Genomic DNA, 13,762 nt, shown 5'->3' on the forward strand with positions numbered 1-13,762 from the left:
AAAAATTTAAAAGTTCAAATAACCCCCCTTTCAAAAAAAAAAAAAAAATCAAACATACATATTTGGTATAGCTGAGTTCAGAATTGCCCAACCTATCAAAAAAAATAAAAATAAACCTGATCACTAAACGGCATAGCAAGAAAAAAGTAAAAACGCCAGAATTACATTTTTTTTTGCTTGCCGCAAGATTGCATTAAAATGCAATAATGGGTGATCAAAAGATAGTATCTGCACCAAAATGGTAGAGTTTAAAACGTCAGCTCGGCGCGCAAAAAATAAGCCCTCATCAAACCCAAGATCACGAAAAATGGAGATGCTACCGGTATCGGAAAATTGCACATTTTAAACAAATCTTGGAATTTTTTATCACCACTTAGATAAAAAAGAACCTAGACATATTTGGTGTCTATGAACTCATATTGACCCGGAGAATCATAATGGCAGGTCAGTTTTAGCATTTAGTGAACATAGAAAAAAAGCAACTGTGAGACTGCACATTTTTGCAATTACACCGCACTTGAAATTTTTTTCTTGTTTTCCAGTACATGATATGTTAATACCCATGGTGTTGTTCAAAAGCACAACCTATCCCACAAAAAACAAGCCTTCAGATGGCCATTTTGAATAAATAAAAAAGTTTTGGCTCTGGGAAGAAGGGGAGCAAAAATTGAAAGCACAAAAACTAAAATACCTCCAGTTATGAAGGAGTTTAGTAGTTACATTCTCCTCTACACTGTGTGCAGAATTATTAGGCAAGTTGTATTTTAGAGGATTATTTTTATTATTGATCAACAACTATGGTCTCAATCAACCCAAAAGACTCAAATATCAAAGCTTAATATTTTTGGAAGTTGGAGTGTTTTTTTTAAAGATTTGGCTATCTTAGGAGGATATCCATTTGTGCAGGTAACTATTACTGTGCAGAATTATTAGGCAACTTAATAAAAACCAAATATATTCCCATCTCACTTGTTTATTTTCACCAGGTAAACCAATATAACTGCACAAAATTTAGTAATAAACATTTCTGACATGCAAAAACAAAACCCCCAAAAATTAGTGACCAATATAGCCACCTTTCTTTATGATGACACTCAACAGCCATCCATCCATAGAATGTTAGTTGCTTGATCTGTTTACGATCAACATTGCGTGCAGCCGCCACCACAGCCTCCCAGACACTGTTCCAAGAGGTGTACTGTTTTCCCTCCCTGTAGATCTAACATTTTATGAGGGACCACAGGTTCTCTATGGGGTTCAGATCAGGTGAACAAGGGGGCCATGTCATTATTTTTTCTTCTTCGAGACCTTTACTGGCCAGCCATGCTTTGGAGTAGTTGGAGGCATGTGATGGAGCATTGTCCTGCATGAAAATCATGTTTTTCTTGAACGATAGCGACTTCTTCCTGTACCACTGCTTGAAGAAGTTGTCTTCCAGAAACTGGCAGTAGGTCTCGGAGTTGAGCTTCACTCCATCCTCAACCCAAAAAGGTCCCACATATTTGATGATACCAGCCCATACCAGTACCCCACCTCCACCTTGCTGCCGTCTGAGTCAGAGTGGAGCTCTCTGCCCTTTACTGATCCAACCTCTGGCCCATCAAGAGTCACTCATTTCATCAGTCCTTAAAACCTTTGAAAAGTCAGTCTTAAGATATTTTTTGACCCAGTCTTAACGTTTTATCTTATATTTCTTGTTCAAAGGTCGTTGTTTTTCAGCCTTCCTTACCTTGGCCATGACCCTGAATATCGCACACCTTGTGTTTTTGTTACTCCAGTATGGCAAAACTGAAATATGGCAAAACTGGTGGCAAATGGCATCTTGACGCTTGATTTTCCCCAATACATGGGCAGTTATTTTGCGCCTTTTTTGCCCAACACGCTTCTTGCGACCCTGTTGGCTTTTGCCATGAAACGCTTGATTATTCAGTGATCACGTTTCAAAAGTTTGGCAATTTCAAGACTGCTGCATCCCTCTGCAAGACATCTCACAATTTTATACTTTTCAGAGCCCGTCAAATCTCTCTTCTGACCCATTTTGCCAAAGGAAAGGAAGTTGCCTAATGATTAAGCACACCTTATATAGGGTTTTGATGTCATTAGACAACACCCCTCCTCATTACAGAGATGCACATCACCTGATTTATTTAATTGGTGGTTTGCTCTCAAGCCTGAACAGCGTGGAGTAGGACAACATGTATAAAGTATCATGTGATCAAAATACAACTTGCCTAATAATTCTGCAGTGTAGATTTTGAAAATTAGTTATGACTGGGGATGAGCAGACCAGTGGCAGTTTGGGTTCTGGTACCCAATGCAAACTTTATTCCAAAGTTTAGGTTCTGGCAAAAGTTCAGGTACAGTTGTGGTAACCAAACACCATTGAAAGCAACGGGGACCCAGATTTTTGAACTAGAAAATGTCTTTCTCTGCAACAGACTTCAGGGCAAAGTCGATGTTCGGCATTTAGCATCACTCATTTCACTTCGGGTTCGCTTGTTACTTACGACACCTTTCATGCAGTCTTATAGAAAAATTGCATATATTATTTCATCATCATTATTGCATTGTTAGTAGCTTGTCTATTACATAGTCTATTGATCCTTCAGTATTCTATAATTTGTGTGACCAATCAAAAAACGCTAACTCTACTTCGATGACTTAGTTCTAATTACAGTTGCATCACCTACTATTATAAATGCTCTCGATGTAAGATATACAGTTTTAGGATTTCTTTGCTTAGTTTCTTAGCATATTGACATGTTTCTATATGTTTTTTTTCAGATATGCCTCATCCTTGCATTAACAATACGGTTCATTTTTTCTATGTATGCGGAAGTCACTTTTGCGTCAAAGGTGAAAAGACTACCATGATGAAGAAAGTCTACTACTTGTTTTTTGGCTGAGGAATAGGAGATCCGGACAAGAGTTGGGTTTTACTCATATGCTGAAAAGATGTACAGCACATCTTACCCTGTGGTTGCATGGGAAGAGCCAATTTCTTGCAGTCCTAATGATCTGGAGAGAGCCATTTGCTTTTTCTGCATGGTGCCCGATTAGAAAAGGTGTTTAAAGGAGAGGAAGTGGACTTTACTATATACAAACATTCCATCTGCAATATGCCCAGTAGTACATACAGAAGAGCTGCTGGATCCAAAAGCACCAGAAACCTTTTCAGCCAAGTCTGGTAAGGAAGAGGGCACTTGGTGTCATGAAGCATCTTTCTCTCACAACCCAGAGTTTGTCAGCAACCTCAACTAAACCACAACTTATAACACAAAGTCAACTGAACAATCTTGTTAGAAGTTTGGATCTGCCCAAGGGTAAGAGCTCTTGGGTTCCAGGCTACAGCAGTGGAATCTTATAGCAGGCCATGTTCGGATTTCTAACCGTGATAAAGATCTTGTCCAATACTTGCTCATGGAGGGCGATCCTGTGGCATGCAACAACATCAACAGTTTAATTGAAGCTCTGAAGATAACTTGTAATCCAGGGGAATGGATGCTCCTCATTGATTAGTCCAAAATAAGCCCAAAAGCAGTCTGGCTGCATAATTGCAATGCGCTACCTTCAATCACAGTTAATTATGCAGTCCACATTGTTGGCAGATATGCAACAGATGCAGACTTATTTGTATGCAAGAGTAGTTTACACTTTTCTGACAGTAGATGGCGATGTTACTGTTACATGCTTAGTTGAATGTAATGCATATACAGTACTTGTTGTACTTTGGTTTCACTTTCTCTCCGGTAAAAGGTCCTTTAGACTTCCTGTTATGCTGTATTAAGAAGCTGATGCATGTACCTCATAGTCTGTGTAGATAAAAGTTGAATTACCCCATATAATCTACTCTCACAAGTTTCTTCTGTGACCAAACTATGCAACAGGTTATGGGCCCAGCATAGAAGACAAAAAGGACTTGGTGAATGCAAAAGAATACTTCAGAGGAATTCTCTCCAAACAATTAAGACAAATAAGTTAAAGATGAGCAGCAGTTCAGACCTGAGACTCACAGTAGCTAAGCTGAACAATGAGAACTATCAGTTATGTAAGATTAAAGTGGAGATGTTATTGTCTAAACATTATTTATGGGAGGTAATATCTACAGACAGACCCAATGATAATAATCAGATACTGGATAAGAAAAACAGACAAGCAAAATCTACTATCAGCTTTTAGTGGATGATGATCAATTAATCCACATAAGGAATGAGAATACAGCAAAGGGAATGTGGGCATTGAGAAAGCTACATGAAAGATCCAGCTTAAATCACAAACTATTTCTGCTAAGAAAACTTTACAAGATGAGATTAAGTGCAAGGATAGAAATGCAGGCGCATATAAAGTCCATGATGGAGGTTGTAACAGCTGAGATCAGTTGGTGAAGACATTAAGGAAAGCCATATAGCAGCAATATTATTGTGAAGTTTACCAGATTCATACACTGCTCTGATAAACGCACTAGAGACAAGACCTGAAGCATACATTACACTAGAGTTTGTAAAGACCAGACTTTTAGATGAATATCATAGAAGGAAAGAGCAAACAAACGATTCCACTGAAAGGGATAGTGAAAATGCTCTTAAAGCGACAGACAAGCCCCATAATACAGAGACAAGAGAATGTTTCAGATGTAAGAAAAAAGGGACATTTGAAGAAAGACTGTACTATATGGAAAGCAGAACAGAAATGATAACAAAATGAGAACAAAGTAAAAAAGCACAATTTTAACCCACATGCAGATCACTGGAATGGTACATTTAAAGTAACTGATAGTCATGGTCAGGCTGGTTTATTGACCCAGGAGCAACAAGTCACATGACTAGTAATAAAAGCTTCTTTACTGAACTTGATGAAAATAAGGAAGCATTTTATCTCGCAGATGGGAGTGAAATAACCGCTGAAGTTATTGGACAAGAAATGCTAATCTGTCCTGATAGATTTGGGCATTATTCAAAATTACTAGTAAAGGATGTGTTATGTTCCAGGACTAGAAGGAGGATTGTTATCTGTAAAGCGTCTGACTGGCAAAGGGCTTAGGGTACCGTTACACTAAACGACTTACCAACGATCACGACCAGCGATACAACCTGGCCGTGATCGTTGATAAGTCGTTGTGTGGTCGCTGGGGAGCTGTCACACAGACAGCTCTCTCCAGCGACCAACGATCAGGGGAATGACTTCGGCATCGTTGAAACTGTCTTCAACGATGCCGAAGTCCCCCTGCAGCACCCGGGTAACCAGGGTAAACATCGGGTTACTAAGTGCAGGGCCGCGCTTAGTAACCCGATATTTACCCCGGTTACCATTGTAAAAGTAAAAAAAAAACACTACATACTCACCTTCTGATGTCTGTCACGTCCCCCGCCGGCGGCTTCCCTGCACTGAATGTGTCAGCGCCGGCCGGCCGTAAAGCAGAGCACAGTTACAGAGCAGAGTTACAATGGTAACCAGGGTAAATATCGGGTTACTAAGCGCGGCCCTGGGCTTAGTAACCCGATATTTACCCTGGTTACAAGTGAACGACATCGGTGGATCGGCGTCACACACGCCGATCCAGCGATGACAGCGGGTGATCAGCGACCAAATAAAGGTTCTGATCATTCCCTACGACCAACGATCTCCCAGCAGGGGCCTGATCGTTGGTCGCTGTCACACTATAACGAGATCGTTAGCGGGATCATTGCTACGTCACAAAAAGCGTGACGTTGCAACGATATCGTTAACGATATCGTTATGTGTGAAGGTACCTTTACTGTAAAATTCAAAGATACAGTTCTCAACTGGCAGCTTCATTAAATAGTACAGGCAAAACGCCAGTTTCAATGTCTACAGTGAAAGAGGCGACTCCAGGACTTCAGGGCAGAGTGGCAAAGAACAAGCCATATCTGAGACTAGCTAATAAAAGGAAAAGATTAATATAGGCAAAAGAACACAGACATTGGACAGAGGAAGATTGGAAAAAATTGTTACAGACAGACTAATCCAAGTTTGAGGTGTTTGGATCACACAGAAAAACATTTGTGAGACGCAGAACTGAAAAGATGCTGGAAGAGTGCCTGACGCCATCTTTCAAGCATGGTGGAGGTAATGTGATGGTCTGGGGTTGCTTTGGTGCTGGTAAAGTGGGAGATTTGTACAACGTAAAAGGGATATTGAATAAGGAAGGTTATCACTCCACTTTGCAACACCATGCCATTCCCTGTGGACAGCGCTTGATTGGAGCCAATTTCATCCTACAACAGGACAATGACCCAAAGCACACCCCCAAATTATGCAAGAACTATTTAGGGAAAAAGCAGGTAGCTGGTATTCTATCTGCAATGGAGTGGCCAGCGCAGTCACCAGATCTCAACCCCATTAGGCTGTTGTAGGAGCAGCTTGACCGTGAAAAAAGTGCCCATCAAGCTAAACCAACTTGTGGTAGGGGCTTCTGGAAGCATGGGGTGAAATTTCTCCAGATTACCTCAGCAAATTAACTGCTAGAATGCCAAAGGTCTGCAATGCTGTAATTGCTGCAAAGGGAGCATTCTTTAGTAAAGTTTGAAGGAGAAAATTATTATTATTTTAAATAAAAATCTTTTTTTCAAACCTTGAACATTTTCAAAGAAGCAAGGCTGATCCTTGTCTATATACAGAGACTGTCAGACAGATGGATCTATGTGCTGATATAAGTGGACCATATTTTAGTTTGTTTTGAAAAAGAAAGGAATGAAGCGGAGATAGTGAAAACTTTAGATCAACACTTTGAGATCTAAGATCTGGGAAATGTGAATCAGTACCTAGGAATGCAGATAGAAAGAGAAGAAGACAGAAGTGTCCTTCTTAATCAAAATCACATGATTCAAGACATAATCGAAACATTTGGATTGAAAGATGCAAAACCTGTAAAGTCTCAAATGGAAACCAACTATCCAAAGGAAATAAATAGTGAACAGAACAGAATCTGTTACCGAATAATGAACAATACAGAAAGGCAATGGGAAAATGATTATATCTTGCGACTGTTACAAGGCCAGACATTGCAGCAGCAGAGGAAATTTTGAGCAGGAAGTTGTCAAAGCCAAACAAAATGGATTGGAATGCAGTGAAGAGGGTAATACATTATTTGAAAGGGCCTAGCAGCGTTAAACTGAAACTACCTGCAAGTGAGAAATGCATTTTAACCAGATACGTTGATGGAGACTGGGCTGGAGATCCAATTGACAGGAAATCTACCAGTGGCTATCTTTTCTTGTTCTCAGGCAGACCAATTAGTTGGACTAGTAAGAAGCAATCTATAGTAACGCTGTCGTCGACAGAAGCAGAATGTCGCCAACCACATGCCAGTCAAGAGGTTCTATGGTTAGGACAACTGCTAACAGACTTAGGACAACAACAATTGGGAGCAACAAAGATGTATGAAGACAATCAAGTATGTCTAGTTCTTGCTCAGATGGAAAGAGTTAATCCAAGAACTAAACAAATTGATGTGAAGTTTCACTTCTTGAGAGATCACCAGGAACAAGGAATCCTAAATTTAGAGTACTGCCCAACAGAAGATATGGCAGCACATATTTTCACAAAGGCATTAAATGCTGAAAGACAGACTGATGAAGAAATTCAGCTTAACTGAATAAGTCCTTACTGTTGAGAAAGGGTGTTGGCAGATATGCAACAGATACAGACTTATTTGTGTGAAGGAGGAGTTTACACTTTTCTGACAGGAGATGGCGATGTTGTTACTGTTATATGCTTAGTTGAATGTAATGCATATACGTGTTGTACTTTGGTTTCACTTTCTCTCTGGTAAAAAGGTCTTTTAGACTTCCTGTTATGCTGTATTAAGAAGCTGATGCATGTACCTCATATTCTGTGTAGGTAAAAGTTGAATTACCCCATATAATCTCAAAAGTTTCTTCTGCGACCAAACTATGCAACACACGTGACAACATGAAACAGGTGTTGAGGTGCCTGAACTATGAACAATATTTGTGGCCCTCTGTGGTGACTAAAAGGTGTTGCCTGCCCCCTTACTTGGTCTCCAGGGTGGCTACACAAAGTATTGCTGCTTTCTGTCTGAGTGGAATAGTCGTAACACAGCATATAACTACAATAAAAGAGACTGGACTCTCCAACATTCACTTTAACCAAAAAATAGAAATGCCTGCATCCAGCACTCGTTGAGCAACATAAAATTGCTACCACCAATGCATATCAAGTTAGGTCTAATGAAGAACTTTGTAAAGGCAATGGATAAAGATGCAAAAGCATTTAAGTATCACATTGATACATTTCCAAGGTTGAGTGAAGCAAAGATAAAGGAGATTTTATTAAACCTCAGATTTGCAAGCTTCTTCAAGATGAAGAAAATGAAGTTGGTTGCAGGGTAAGTAAAAGGCTGCATGGGTAGCATTTGTATTAGTGGTAACTAATCTTTTGGGAAACTCAAGAGCAGATAACTGTTAAAACCCACACACCAGAGACAGTATAAAAATATTAAAAGTGTGTATATATATATATATATAAAATCTTGAAGGTATATACACAAGTATTGAATAGATAGCCACGGTGTTCTGTTAAGGTCAGTGAAAACCACTTAAAGGGAACCTGTCACTCCGTTTTTTCCGTATGAGATAAAAATACCGTTAAATAGGGCCTGAGCTGTGCATTACAATAGTGTATTTTGTGGACCCTGATTCCCCACCTATGCTGCCGAAATACGTTACCAAAGTCGCCGTTTTCGCCTGTCAATCAGGCTGGTCTGGTCAAATGGGCGTGGTGACATCGCTGTTCCTTCCCCCAGATCTTGCTTAGTTTTTCGTTCGTGGCGTAGTGGTTTGCGCATGGCCAAGGCCCGAATCCACTTCATAGGTGTGGAAAAAGAGCGCGATCTGCGCTATTTCCCTGGTGATCGGTGGGGGCGGCCATCTTCCTGTGGCCGCGCGTGCGCAGATGGAGCGCTCTGCTGCCCGGGGCTTCAGGAAAATGGCCGCGGGATGCCGCGCGTGCGCAGATGGAGATCGCGGCGGCCATTTTCCTGAAGCAGAGTTCGCATCTCGGATGTCTGTTTGTGTCCAAACTTTTGGTCTGTACTGTGTGTGTGTGTGTGTGTGTGTGTGTGTGTGTGTGTGTGTGTGTGTGTGTGTGTGTGTATATATATATATATGTATGTATGTATGTATGTATGTATGTATGTATGTGTATATATGTATATATATATATATATATATATATATATATATATATATATATATATATATATATATATATATATATATATATATATACACACACACACACATACTAGATTGTGGCCCGATTCTAACGCATCGGGTATTCTAGAATATGCATGTCCCCGTAGTATATGGACAATGATGATTCCAGAATTCGCAGCAGACTGTGCCCGTCGCTGATTGGTCGAGGCAACTTTTATGACATCATCGTCGCCATGGCAACCATTATGACATCTACGTCTATACTGTGCCCGTCGCTGATTGGTCGAGGCCTGGCGGCCTCGACCAATCAGAGACGCGGAATTTCCAGGACAGACAGACAGAAAAACCCTTAGACAATTATATATATAGATATATATACATACACATACACACACACACACACACACACACACACAGTACAGACCTAAAGTTTGGACACACCTTCTCATTTAAAGATTTTTCTGTATTTTCTTTCATGACTATGAAAATTGTACATTCACACTGAAGGCATCAAAACTATGAATTAACACGTGAAATTATACACTTAATAAAAAAGTGTGAAAATACTGAAATTATGTCTTATATGCTAGGTTCTTCAAAGTAGCCACCTTTTGCTTTGATGACTGCTTTTCACACTCTTGGCATTCTCTTGATAAGCTTCAAGAGGTAGTAACCGGGAATGGTTTTCACTTCACAGGTGTGCCCTGCCAGGTTTAATAAGTGGGATTTCTTGCCTTATAAATGGGGTTGGGACCATCAGTTGTGCTGTGCAGAAGTCTGGTGGATACACAGCTGATAGTCCTACTGAATAGACTGTTAGAATTTGCATTATGGCAAGAAAAAAGCTAAGTAAAGAAAAACGAGTCGCCATTATTACTTTAAGAAATGAAGGTCAGTCAGTCCGAAAATTTGGGAAAACATTGAAAGTGTCCCCAAGTGCAGTGGCAAAAACCATCAAGCGCTACAAAGAAACTGGCTCACATGAGGACCGCCCCAGGAAAGGAAGACCAAGAGTCACCTCTGCTTCTGAGGATAAGTTTATCCGAGTCACCAGCCTCAGAAATCGCAGGTTAACAGCAGCTCAGATTAGATACCAGGTCAATGCCACACAGAGTTCTAACAGCAGACATCTCTTCAACAACTGTTAAGAGGAGACTTTGTGCAGCAGTCCTTCATGGTAAAATAGCTGCTAGGAAACCACTACTAAGGACAAGCAACAAGCAGAAGAGACTTGTTTGGGCTAAAGAACACAATGAATGGACATTAAACCAGTGGAAATCTGTGATTTGGTCTTCTGAGTCCAAATTTGAGATCTTTGGTTCCAACCACAGTGTCTGTGCGACGCAGAAAAGGTGAAGGGATGGACTCTACATGCCTGGTTCCACCGTGAAGCATGGAGGAGGAGGTGTGATGGTGCTTTGCTGGTGACACTGTTGGGGATTTATTCAAAATTGAAGGTATACTCAACCAGTATGGCTACCACAGCATCTTGCAGCGGCAAGCTATTCCATCCGGTTTGCGTTTAGTTGGACCATCATTTATTTTTCAACAGGACAATGACCACAAACACACCTCCAGGCTGTGTAAGGGCTATTTGACCAAGAAGGAGAGTGATGGGGTGCTACGCCAGATGACCTGGCCTCCACAGTCGCCACACCTGAACCCAATCGAGATGGTTTGGGGTGAGCTGGACTGCAGAGTGAAGGCAAAAGGGACAACAAGTGCTAAGCATCTCTGGGAACTCCTTCAAGATTGTTGGAAGACCATTTCCGGTGACTACCTCTTGAAGCTCATCAAGAGAATGCCAAGAGTGTGCAAAGCAGTCATAAAAGCAAAAGGTGGCTACTTTGAAGAACCTAGAATATAAGATATAATTTCAGTTGTTTCACACTTTTTTGTTAAGTATATAATTCCACATGTGTTAATTCATAGCTTCGATGCCTTCAGTGTGAATGTACAATTTTGATAGTCATGAAAATACAGAAAAATCTTTAAATGAGGTGTGTCCAAACTTTGGTCTGTACTACATACAAAACGGCAGACCCCATGTAAAAATATATATATATTCCCCAATGTGCAAAAAAAAAATTCAAAAATAAATAACAAAAAGTGCTTGTGTTAATAATAAGCCAGCCAATGAGGTTACTATGTGAGGTAACAATCAAAATAATATGCCACAAAAAGCGCAGAAAAAGAGAGCATAAGAAATACAATGTACCATTGAAGGTCGCCACATCCAAGAAATCAATAATATAATGTGCTACAATTAAAGTGCAAGGAGGAAGAGCACAAATTGTAATATACCTTTAACCCATTATTTGCCAAATTAAAATTTTTACAAGTATGGATTTTTCAGAAAAGGGCGTCCCAATATTCCATTAAAAATGACAATGACATGATTTCCTATTTTGAAAACATTCATTTTACAAACACAACACTAAAAATTGGACCTAATTATAAAAAATATAAAATCTTAGTTGCTAGAAGCTAAAGATTAGGCGTCCCAAAAAAAGGACATTGGTAGATAATGGGTTAAGGGTCGCCACGGCCCGTTACCGCAGACCCCGACGCGCGTTTCAGAAAAACTTCCTTTGTCAGGGGGAAAAAAACTTTCTAAGGAAGTTTTTTCTGAAACGCGAGTCAAGGTGCGTGGTAACGGGACATTACAATTATATGTGTGCTCTTCCTCCTTGCACTTTAATTGTAGCAAATTATTTCATTGAATTCTTGGACATGATGACCTTTAACCCCTTAATCCCATTGGACGTACTATCCCGTCAAGGTGACCTGGGACTTAATTCCCAGTGACGGGATAGTACGTCCAGCGCGATCAGCTGCGCTCACGGGGGTAGCGCGGCCGGGTGTCAGCTGACTATCGCAGCTGACATCCGACACTATGTGCCAGGAGCGGTCACGGACCGCCCATTAACCCCCGGCACACTGCGATCAAACATGATCGCAGTGTTCCGGCGATATAAGGAAGCATCGCGCAGGGAGGGGGCTCCCTGCGGGCTTCCCTGAGACCCTCGGAGCAACGCGATGTGATCACGTTGCTCCAAGGGTCTCCTACCTTCTTCTTCCTGCAGGCCCCGGATCCAAAATGGCCGTGGGGCTGCATCCGGGTCCTGCAGGGAGGTGGCTTACCAGTGCCTGCTCAGAGCAGGCGCTGGTAAGCCAGGAGCCCTGCTTGTCAGATCATTGATCTGACACAGTGCTCTGAAAAGTGTCAGATCAGCAATCTGACCTTATAACATGATGCCCCTTCCTGGGGCAATGTTATAAAGTAAAAAAAAAAATATTTAGTTGTGTATAAAAAATAATAATTCCTAAATAAAGAAAAAATATATATATTGTTCCCATAAATACATTCCTTTATCTAAATAAAAAAAACAAAAAAAACAAAAGTACACATATTTAGTATCGCCGCGTCCGTAACGACCCGACCTATAAAACTGTCCCACTATTTAACCCCTTCAGTGAACACCGTAAAAAAAAGGCAAAAAAACGCTTTATCATCATACCGCCGAACAAAAGTGGAATAGCATGCGATCAAAAAGACGGATATAAATAACCATGGTACCGCTAAAAACGTCATCTTGTCCTGCAAAAAAACGAGCCGCCATACAGCGTCATCAGCGAAAAAATAAAAAAAGTTATAGTCCTCAGAATAAAGCGATGCAAAAATAATGATTTTTTCTATGATAGTTTTTATCGTATAAAAGCGCCAAAACAAAAAAATTATATAAATGAGGTATCGCTGTAATTGTACTGACCGGTAAAACTGCTTTATCCATTTTACCAAATGCGGAACGGTATAAACACCCCCCCAAAAGAAATTCATGAATAGCTGTTTTTTGGTCATACTGCCTCACAAGAATCGGAATAAAAAGCGATCAAAAAATGTCACGTGCCCGAAAATGTTACCAATAAAAACGTCATCTCGTCCCGCAAAAATATGAAAAAATTATAGCTCTCAAAAATGTGGTAACCCAAAAAAATATTTTTTGCAATAAAAAGCGTCTTTTAGTCTGTGACGGCTGCCAGTCATAAAAATCCACTAAAAAACCCGCTATAAAAGTAAATCAAACCCTCCTTCGTCACCCCCTTAGTTAGGGAAAAATAAAAAAATAAAAAAGTTATTAATTTCCATTTTCCCATTAGGGCTAGGATTAGGGTTTGGATTACATTTACGGTTGGGATTAGGATTAGGGGTGTGTCAGGGTTAGGGGTGTGGTTAGGGTTATGGTTGGGATTAGGGTTAGGGGTGTGTTGGGGTGAGGGGTGTGGTTGGGATTAGGGTTAGGGGTGTGTTTGGATTAGAGGTTTCCACTGTTTAAGCACATCAGGGCTCTCCAAACGCGACATGGCGTCCGATCTCAATTCCAGCCAATTCTGCGTTGAAAAAGTAAAACAGTGCTCCTTCCCTTTTGAGCTCTCTCGTGCGCCCAAACAGAGGTTTACCCAACATATGGGGTATCAGCGTACTCAGGACAAATTGGACAACAACTTCTGGCGTCCAATTTCTCTTGTTAACCTTGGGAAAAGAAAAATTTGGGGGGCTAAAA

General features: G+C 40.6%; 2 protein-coding genes across 2 annotated transcripts in view; one reads left to right on the forward strand and one right to left on the reverse strand.

Moving 5' to 3' along the window:
- Positions 1-2,942, forward strand: part of PHF10 (PHD finger protein 10) — a 210,379-nt gene extending 207,437 nt beyond the window's left edge. The window contains exon 11 of the mRNA XM_077283268.1: positions 2,785-2,942. Coding sequence (XP_077139383.1) covers positions 2,785-2,874 — 90 coding nt within the window. The 3' untranslated portion in view covers positions 2,875-2,942. The remainder of the gene's footprint in view (positions 1-2,784) is intronic.
- The window catches only part of C2H6orf120 (chromosome 2 C6orf120 homolog), a 45,299-nt gene that overhangs the window by 11,346 nt on the left and 20,191 nt on the right, over positions 1-13,762 (reverse strand). The window lies entirely within an intron of this gene.

This window comes from Ranitomeya variabilis, chromosome 2 (assembly GCF_051348905.1).
Source record: "Ranitomeya variabilis isolate aRanVar5 chromosome 2, aRanVar5.hap1, whole genome shotgun sequence".
In the NCBI taxonomy this organism is placed as follows: Eukaryota; Metazoa; Chordata; class Amphibia; order Anura; family Dendrobatidae; genus Ranitomeya; species Ranitomeya variabilis.